At 29.3% G+C, this 9900-nt stretch overlaps 2 protein-coding genes and 1 long non-coding RNA gene across 7 annotated transcripts; 2 read left to right on the top strand and 1 right to left on the bottom strand.

The window, feature by feature from the left end:
• The first annotated feature begins 218 nt into the window (after nt 1-218).
• On the top strand, nt 219-5957 carry LOC124951961 (probable methylmalonate-semialdehyde dehydrogenase [acylating], mitochondrial). 4 transcript variants are annotated; one of them, XM_047501113.1, is made up of 8 exons: nt 219-371; nt 1489-1561; nt 1875-2074; nt 3147-3225; nt 3577-3944; nt 4687-5115; nt 5399-5677; nt 5759-5957. In XM_047501113.1, the coding sequence occupies exons 1-8, from the start codon at nt 339-341 to the stop codon at nt 5858-5860; spliced, it is 1563 nt and encodes a 520-aa protein (XP_047357069.1). In that variant the 5' UTR covers nt 219-338; the 3' UTR covers nt 5861-5957. The 4 variants fall into 4 exon arrangements, with proteins under 4 accessions (XP_047357069.1, XP_047357073.1, XP_047357071.1 ...); XM_047501115.1 differs by having other exon boundaries at nt 237-371; nt 1506-1561; XM_047501117.1 differs by lacking the exon at nt 1489-1561 and having other exon boundaries at nt 231-371.
• On the bottom strand, nt 4645-7158 carry LOC124951963. Its single transcript, XR_007101772.1, has 2 exons — nt 5306-7158; nt 4645-5213 (listed from the first exon to the last, which is right to left on the bottom strand). It is a non-coding gene; the product is annotated as an uncharacterized LOC124951963 (long non-coding RNA).
• Nucleotides 6403-9241, top strand: LOC124951962 (bypass of stop codon protein 1-like). Of its 2 annotated transcripts, none has more exons than XM_047501118.1 (4): nt 6403-6688; nt 7390-8047; nt 8667-8689; nt 9041-9241. In XM_047501118.1, exons 2-4 carry the CDS (start codon nt 7411-7413, stop codon nt 9086-9088), a joined length of 708 nt encoding a protein of 235 aa, XP_047357074.1. In that variant the 5' UTR covers nt 6403-6688; nt 7390-7410; the 3' UTR covers nt 9089-9241. The 2 variants fall into 2 exon arrangements, with proteins under 2 accessions (XP_047357074.1, XP_047357075.1); XM_047501119.1 differs by having other exon boundaries at nt 6404-6688; nt 8642-8689; nt 9041-9151.
• Nucleotides 9242-9900: the final 659 nt, after the last annotated feature.

Raw genomic sequence — 9900 nt, 5'->3', positions numbered from 1 at the left:
CAAAAACGCATAAACAAATGGATGCGATAATGTACATAATGAAAGAAAAAACAACGATTATCGAAATTCGACTCGAGTTTCGAGTTTAAGTTAGTCTCGCATGAGAAACATCGATCGTAAGTAGAAAGATAGGATGATGTATTCGTTTAATAGTAGTTTAGATAGGAGGTGGCCATATTGTAAACACGAGAATTAACTAATCATTCTGAAAACATCGATCTCGTCAATTCGATTGCGACGAAGCTAAGGAACGTCTCCGTCAGTGTTTTGTGTGGGTTCCGTTCAGTTCTATATGAGCAGTTTTCGTTGCAACGTATGAACTGTCTCGCGAATAAAATATGGCGCTTCTAACGAGGATTATTAAGTGCGAGGTAGGAACGTAAGAAAAGAAGAGAAAAAAAACGAAGAAAGAACGAAAAGATCCAATAAAAGAACGAACGATCAAAAATAACGACACGTGGACGTACTCGATAAAAAAAAATGAAACGAACGAACTCGATTGTAAATTTTAATTGACATAAAAGAAAGAAAAGAAAAAAAAAAAAAAAAACAATCAGACTGTTCTGAATGAAAATATAGAGATAGATAATGATCATCGTAAAATCAGTATTATGTCTTATAATTTATCTTGTTGTTTTCTTTATACCAAAGCAAAAAAAAGAATCTTATCGTCTGTTATAATGTCCCAGATATAGAAAATAGATCACATTTTTCGATTCGTTCGATTTTTTATCTCACAATATTTTCTTTTTTCTCTTTTGTTTTTCTTTTGTTTTCGTTAAGTGTAGATACACCTTACATTTCTAATCAATGATCTTAATACTCGTGAAACAATGACAGCCAATCGTTGAAGTTGTGTGTGAACTCAATTGGCTCCATTATAGAGTTGTGTATTTAAACTCGTTGATGACGTTGCAATATAATTTTAAATAAAGTTTTTGCGTGAGGATAAAAAATGTCTTTCGATTTATACAAATTAAAATAATGAGTACGTTGATTTCTTTCTATTGTATTTTTTATTTTTCCTTTTTCTTTCTTTCTTTCTTTCTTTTTATTCTCTTAAAAAAATTCAAGCAGCTGATTCTTACTATAAGTATCGTTTGATCTAATAAAATGCAAATTACAATTGTTGAGGTTATACGTGTCAAATTTTATATTATTTCAATAATGAATCTTATAAAATGAATAAATGAATAAAATGAATATATTTTAGAATAAAGTTAGAAATATTTTTTTTCTTTTTTATAATAAACCGATTCGGTCGAGTTATTAATGACATTATTGTCATCGTCTTTAGTCAATAAAGATTATCATTATTATATCAAAAGAACATAATTAACAGATCGTATGAAAAACGTAATAGAGACATTTTATCGCATAATGAGAGAGAGCATCGAATAACATTGTTTAATCGTCGAAAGAGATATTCGAATGTTTATTGTTATAGTTCATACGAAAAAAGAAACGAAAAGATAAATAATATTTCAGGCACGATATATTTCAAGGTTATACGGTTCAAGTCCACCAACTGTTAAAATGTACATCGACGGACAATTCGTTGGTAATTATTTTAATTAAATGTTAATTTATTTCATCGTTAATCTTTTATCGAATCCAATTCACTTGTATACGCATTTCCAAATCCGTACGAAATAATTAAATTGATTGAATTTATTTTTAATTATTTCCAATCAATAATAATAAATGATATTCCATCGAACATTGTGCAACTGTAGTCGAAAATCAAAAGTTCCTTCGATCATTATAACGTTTATACAGGAATCTTTTTTATCGACGTAAGAAAAACTGCGCGATCATTTTTTTTCTTTCCTTTTTTTTTTCTTCTTCTTCATCCCTTTTTTTTTTTTTTTCAGAATCCAAAGCGACGGAATTCACGGATGTACATGATCCCGCTACGAACGAACTTATCTGCCGTACTCCAAAATGTACGAAGGAAGAAATGGAAAGAGCCGTTGAGAGTGCGAAAAACGCTTATGAGAAGTGGCGGAACACTAGCGTACTCACTAGGCAAAATTTAATGCTCAAGTATCAGGCTCTTATACGAGAGCACTCGGTTCGTTCATATTTCTTTCTCTCTCTCTCTCTCTCTCTCTCTCTCTCTCTCTCTCTCTCTCTCTCTATATATATATATATATATATATATATATATATATATATATATATATATATATATATATTTTTTATTTATTTATTTTTTTATATAAACACCCTGTAGATATAATATATATATATATATATATATATATATATATATATATATGTATTTGTTTATATATTTATATAAATACTTCTCATATAATATATATATATATATATATAATATGTACCCTGTATAATATGTACGGGGTATCAGAAAATCATGAATCGACAAACGAAAGTGGAAATGATAGGGTAAATCATTTGCAACAAAAAAAAAAAAAAAGAAAATATTTATAATTATCCAATCCCTAATCGTTTTCAAAAATACGCATTTTTTTTTCTTAGACCTTTGACATAAATCAAGGAGAATTTTTGTCGACTGTACCAATTATTAACATTAGAGACGACATTATTTAGGATAAAGATATTTTTAACGTCTTTTTTTTTTTTTTTTTTTTTTTTAAATAAAAAAAAATGAATGATTTTTTATTTTTCTTGTCGCATACAAACGTCTTTGTAACTCATATCTTATTTTATTAATTTTGTGACAAATCTAGGGCTAACTTTGTAAAATTTATTGTAATATTCGAATATTTTTGAGTAGATTTAAAAAAAAAAGAAAAGAAAAAAAAGAAGTCATAAAACGCAATCGGTTCTTTTAAATTTTTTTTTTTTTTTTTTATTATTATTAATAGTAAAACAGAAATGAATTATAAAAATTGTTATAAACTTGAAACGACCTTTTTTTTTTTTTTTTATTAGAAATCAACTCTACTATCACCTTCTTTCGTTTGATTCATGACTTTCAAGACACACTCTATGCAATAATAGTAATGATAGAAATGAAAATATTTCGCTCCGACCGATAACGATCATAATTAATAAATTAATCGATATATAAATACATCGGGATAAATCAACGGATAAATTAAGAATTTCGATCTTATTCGTTGACATGTTGATTTATTTTTCACGATCATTTATAGAAAGAAATAGCGGAAAATATGGTGAAGGAAAATGGCAAGACTACGCTTGATGCCGAAGGTGACATTCTTCGTGGTCTTCGTAAGTTCGTTAAATAAAAATTAAATTTAACTTAAACTATTAAAATAACAAAAAGATTAATGATCCATAAAAGTCGATTATATAAGGATAATAATATAATATTTTAATATTAGATATTAAACGTTACAGAGATATTAAATATTAGAAATATTAAAATATTAAAATATTAGAATATTGAAATAAATATTTCTATATTCTTATGAAAAATATATAAAATATATAAATAAAAAAAATAAAGTTATGTGAGTTAAAACATAGCTTTTCGTTTGTTAATAAGATATTTCATTGTATTCGATTACGAATAAGATTATTCATTAATAATTAATTAAAAAATTATAAATTTATTTACAGAGGTCGTAGATGCTTGCACGTCAATTCCAATATTACAAATGGGTGAATCAACGCCTAATATTGCCACGGACATGGATATAATTTCTTATAAAATTTCTCTTGGCGTGACGGCTTCCATATGTCCGTTCAATTTTCCCGCTATGATCCCACTTTGGTCGTTTCCAGTATCCGTTGCTTGTGGCAACACGACAATCTTAAAACCTTCAGAACGTGTACCAGGAGCTTCGATGATCCTTGCTGATCTCTTTACGGAAGCAGGTGCCCCACCAGGTCTTTTAAATGTCATTCATGGACAACATGCTGCGGTCGACTTCATCTGTGAACATCCAAATATCAAGGCTGTGTCATTTGTCGGCTCGGATCAAGCAGTACGTAAATATAAAAGAGATATACTGAATGTTAATTAATGATTCTTTTTTTAATTACTTTTTTCTTATAACAATTAATTTCATTTTTTTTTTCTATCGTTCAGTTGTATATACAGTTTAAAACATTCATAATAATTTCTTGAATGAACATTCAAAGCTTAATATGGGGGCTATATAATATTATTTATTTTTAATTTTATTATTTTAATCATATAAAAGATAATTTCTAATAAACATAATAATTAATTCTTTAGAACATTGTGTAACTTTGATAATACATATTTGTGGATATATCTATATCTTTTTTTTTTTGTTCTATATTTTGATGTCGTTTCATCGAAACAAAATGAATTATTACTTCATATCTGAAGTTTTTATTTATTTACTTTTTTTTTTTTTATTTTTTTATTTTTTATTTTTTATTTTTTAAAGTGCATCTCTTATACTTAGTATAGTGTAATTGTATCTAGTAATATCAAAACTTTTTTGCATTACATCATTTTTGTATAAACAAAAAATTGGATCACAGAGGATTGATTTGATCTCCTTTTTTTTTTTTCCTTTTCGTTTTTATTATTTTTTGAATAATTTATAAAATTTCTTGAGCTTGTGTGATATAAATAAATATTGAATGTGATCTTAAAGCGAGAAATGTTCTAAATATTATTAGCATTCGATGAATATAAATGAAATTATAAAATCGTTTAGCACATGATCACTTTATTAACGATTCATATTTTAGGGTAAATACATATACAAACAGAGTAGTGCGCATGGTAAACGTGTGCAATGTAATATGGGAGCAAAAAATCATTGTGTGGTGCTACCGGATGCGAATAAAAATAAAACAATTTCGCAAATAACTGGCGCGGCGTTCGGTGCAGCCGGTCAAAGGTGTATGGCTTTGTCCGTGGCAATTTTCGTTGGTAAATCGAAAGAATGGATAGGGGAGTTGGTTGAGGCTGCCAAGAGATTAAAGGTCAATGCCGGACACGTACCCGGTACAGACCTTGGACCGGTTATATCGCCGCAATCGAAACAAAGGATATGTAATTTAATCGAATCCGGTGTGAAAGAAGGTGTTGGTCTTCCTCTCGATGGAAGAGGAATCGTTGTTCCAGGATATGAACGTGGAAATTTTATTGGGCCAACTATTTTAACCGATGTCAAGGTATATCTTGATCCTTATCATTTTCATTTTATCTATTAATACGTTCGTTAAATCATAACGTATGCTTATTATATACATTTCGTGGTTATATTATTTAGCTGTATTTAGCATGAAATTAAATAATTTATTAAAGGAAAACGTTTAAATATAATCGTGACCAAAATTTACTTAATAACTTTTAAACGTCTACCTGTTAACATTTAAATTGATTCTCATATATAATAAAAAATAAAGTTTTCTCTCATTTCATTATTGTATCATTTCATTTATCTCTTGTTCACAGTCATCTATGAAATGTTATACGGAAGAGATCTTTGGACCAGTTCTTTCCTGCATGTTCGCCGATACTTTGGACGAAGCCATCGATATTATCAATAAAAATCCTTATGGCAATGGTACTGCCGTATTTACTAATAATGGTGCAACCGCAAGAAAGTTCGTTGATAGAATTGAAGCTGGTCAAGTTGGCGTGAACGTTCCTATTCCTGTTCCATTGCCCATGTTTAGTTTCACCGGTAATAAAGGATCTTTTCTCGGGGACAATCATTTCTACGGAAAATACGTAAGATAATAATTTTGATTTATAACGTATGTCATGCACTCTTTATGATTTCAATGAAATAAACGACGATTATGTTTTTAGGCTTTCAATTTCTACACACAAACGAAGACGATAACGCAATTATGGCGATCAGGAGATGCGAGCAACATCGCTTCGTCAACAGCAATGCCCACGATGCAATGAAAATAAATCGTCACTTTGATGAAAACAATGTTATTTTTTTTTTAATTAATTCTACGCTTAATTGAGTCTTCCAAGGAATAAAAATCATTCAATAGTTCCTACAATTTTCACTTTATAAAAGATTTTATATACGATAAGAGATATTCGACCGATATCGATTACGTACCTGTGTGTCATGAAACTCATCCTACTATCTTTAAATATCATCTATAATACATCTATTTTATTATAATATACCATAGATATATTTTTTTATCGATGAGAAGATTATAAAATTACGTTTTATCTTATCATTTAATGATCTCTTGTAGTTTAAATCGGAAAAAAAACTATTGGGAAAAATATAATCGTTAAAACCTTCTTTTTTTTATTGTACAGAAATTATAGTTTTGTAATGTTAAATTACAATAAAAAATAAAATAAAAAAAATAATAAGTCAAAGAAGCTCTCTCTCTCTCTCTCTCTCTCTCTCTCTCTCTCTCACACACACACACACACTGCCTCACTCTTTCTTTCTCTTTCTCTCTTTCTCTTATTTTGTCGTTCATGAACCTTCGAGCCCTTTTCCTTGTAGTCAGAGACGTTCAAATTGCATCCCATTTCCGGAAGTTCGTCGATAACGCATGCGCCCTAACATGGTGTTTCTTGACCCCCCTTTCTTCCTTCGCATCTGCGCATTTTCCAGGCCCGAGGAGAATTTCCCTCACAGCCGACGAGGCTGTTTTCTCCCTACGTTCCCAAGAATCGTCGCGTAGTTTCGTCGACCGTACGAGCGAACAAATTTCTTCTCTGCGACTACGTACAATCTTCTTTCGCATTTCTTTACTCGTGAGTACTACGGATGGGTATTGTACGTAATCAACGTAGATCCAAAATTTTATTTTAATCATTGGTTTCATTTTTTAAGATCTAGACGACATCTTTGTCGAATTTTCTCTGTTAACATATCGACGCGAAGGTGGTCTCTTTCTTTTAGAGTAAGAGAGAAAAAGTGAGAGAGAGAAAGAGAGAGAAAGAGAAAGAGAGAGAAAGAAAGAGAGAGAGAGAGAGAGAGAGAGAGAGAGAGAGAGAGAGAGAGAGAGAATAGAAAGAAAAGGAAATAGAAATCATCTAATGAACGATATTTATCATAAAATTATCAACATAGTAATATCGAATTTTTTTTATTATGTTCAGACATTTACCGATCATTTAGCATACAAACCGACATATCATAAATCTTCAAGAATACAAATGGTTCCTTTTATCATTTCCGATATCTTTGCTTTACCTCTGGTATCCATATCCTTTCCAATTTGACATAGATAACCGCATAAATATATATATATATATATATATATATATATATATATATATATATCTTAATAAATATATATATATATTTATTAAAATTATTTATTATTATATATTAATAAATATATATATATATATATATATATATATATATTATTGTTTGTAATAATTTGTCGATTTTAAAAATATAAAACAGTTGTTATAAATTACAAAGGCAATAATCTTTTTTTCCATAGGATTAATTTTTCTTCCTAAGGATGTACAAAACCGTGAGAAAAGGCGATGCCAGTCTACAATACATGATCTTACCACAAAGTGATCAATTCACTTCAAACGGATTATCACAGACAAAATCGACGATTCCGGCGAACAGAAAATTACCATTGAGACTCCTCAAGTATATGATATGCACGCTTTTGGTGGTCGTATTTCTTTGCGTTGCAACGCGATTCCTGAACAATCAGAACGATCACAATCTCTTTGCCGGCACGATACTGGTTATGGGTAGGGTCGGCTATGAAACAACAACAACAACGACGATGACGGCAACAGCGACGGCGACGGCGACGGCGATGACGACGATGACGACGGCAACAACGACAACGACTAGCACGTCGACGTCCGGTAGTACGTCAACGACAACCGAAAACGCGTTGAAAAGTGATAAGATCAGCGAAGAAGAAGAGGAAGAAGAAGAAGAAGAGGAAGAGGAGGAGGAGATAGCCGAGAAAAATAGATACCAAGTTCCGATCACGACGACGAGGCCAAGGACAACGACCATGATGATAACGTCGACTAGTGCTTCTTTAAAAAATAAAGATTTTGACGATCGAACGATGCCGATCGATTCATTCAGGAATGATGATTTTGAGCCTGCCGATACCATATCTCCAGGTATATATCCATATATATATATATATATTTATATTTATACGAACATGTTGTTACATATTAAGAATATTATAAAACAAGAGATATTAAAGTAAAAAAATCAGTTATATATATATATATTATTAATAAACTATATTTGGTCATTTTTATCATCACTATTTGTTTCTATAAATGATACTACAGAATCATATATCTAATTGTACGTACATATATATATATATATATATATATATATATATATATATATATATTAACGTGTTGCTTATTAATATTAATTTTTTGGCTTTAATATTATGAAATTATTTGATTTGAATTTAATTTAATGAAATTTGAATATGATTTAATATTTTTCTGCATGTCCTAATTATATATTGTGTTTAAAAATATAAATGCTTCAAAATGAATAAATATCTAAAATTATAAATTTACTTAATATTACTTCATATGACAAGTTTGAACGTCAATGTTATTTTGTATTTTACCAGAAGAAATGTATGTAAATGATATCAATAAGGAAATTTAAACGTAATACGATCAGTTATACAATTATTCACTTATTATTCAGATGATTTTATTTTGTTATTTTTACTATCACAGTTTATTTCTACAAATAATTTCACAGCACTACCGACAACATATTACCAGGTACGTATCTATATATATCTTATACGCATAGATATATCTGCGTTTATATCGAGACTTAAATAATTTTAGTGTAAAATGATTACTTATAAACATTTCATTTATCTTTTTAACAGATTTTATTTTATCACTTTTACTTTTATAAAATTTATTACTACAAACGATCCTCTTTTTTTTTTCTTCCTTCACTGTACTCTATCGTCATCATATTATCTCAAAGTACATACTTGAACTCGATAAGATTTTTTAATAAAATAATAGAAAGAATAAGATAGGAATGTAATAGAAAGTATCTACTTCATAAATAAATATTTACTTATTAGTTAATAACAAACGTATCTGCTTCATTTCCAGAGGACACTGTTATGGACGAAGCAAGAATTCCGACTGATTCGTCGATGAATACACGACAGACTAGTTCTTATTCGAGTTCTCAATCTTCCTCATTCTCGACTCTATCCTCGGAATCCTCGAAGTCCATGTTGAGCAGCATCGAACCCTCGGAAATGACGAAAACGTCCTCTGGAACGGCCAGGAAAGGAAAAATGCCACGAGTGACCTTAAAGTTACGAGAGAATGAAACGATACCACAAATGTATATGAAAGCTGGGATAGCTTCGTATAAAAAAGGTAATATCACGACGAGCGTTCTCGCCCATGGGCTAAGTCTAGAAGGTTTGATCTTTAAAACACCGGAAGGAACGATCAAGCCATGGACACACAAGTGGTTTTTTTCTGACCCCTCTTCAGACTTTCAATGGAAGGTGAGCTTTATCTATCTTTATCCTTTTTATATTAATATATATTAATATAAATAATTTATAAACACGTAGATATATATATATATAATATCGAATATTATTATTAATATTCGATTTTTTACTCGTGAACTCGCGATAATATAATCGTGATTATATATTATTATATTACGTATTATATTATTAATATAAAAGTAATAATATCATATGATGAAATCGTTTGTTAAAAGAAATTCGACATAAATAATACTAATGAATATTGAAATTCATTATACGCGTACAATTTAATTAGCTTAATTAATACTTACATTAAAGTATAAATTCAATTAATTGAATATTCGAAGAATGACGATTTTATCAAATATTTTCTCATCAAATTTCATTTCAAATATATAAAACAATAATTTTTATTGATTTTAAATATCTCATAATTTTATTAAATGTTCGTTTGACACT

The sequence above is a fragment of the Vespa velutina genome, chromosome 10, assembly GCF_912470025.1.
Source record: "Vespa velutina chromosome 10, iVesVel2.1, whole genome shotgun sequence".
In the NCBI taxonomy this organism is placed as follows: domain Eukaryota; kingdom Metazoa; phylum Arthropoda; class Insecta; order Hymenoptera; family Vespidae; genus Vespa; species Vespa velutina.
Note: the sequence above shows the minus strand (reverse complement) of the source record. Positions and strands in the feature narration are given on the sequence as shown.

Coding starts and splice junctions, on each gene's coding strand:
- LOC124951961 (XM_047501113.1), top strand. CDS start 339: ATGGCGCTTCTAACGAGGATTATTAAGTGCGAG. Junction 1,562..1,874: donor CATCGACGGACAATTCGTTG/GTAATTATTTTA, acceptor TTTTTTTTTCAG/AATCCAAAGCGACGGAATTC. Junction 5,116..5,398: donor CTATTTTAACCGATGTCAAG/GTATATCTTGAT, acceptor TCTTGTTCACAG/TCATCTATGAAATGTTATAC.
- LOC124951962 (XM_047501118.1), top strand. CDS start 7,411: ATGTACAAAACCGTGAGAAAAGGCGATGCCAGTCTACAATACATGATC. Junction 8,048..8,666: donor TGCCGATACCATATCTCCAG/GTATATATCCAT, acceptor ATAATTTCACAG/CACTACCGACAACATATTAC. Junction 8,690..9,040: donor TACCGACAACATATTACCAG/GTACGTATCTAT, acceptor CTTCATTTCCAG/AGGACACTGTTATGGACGAA.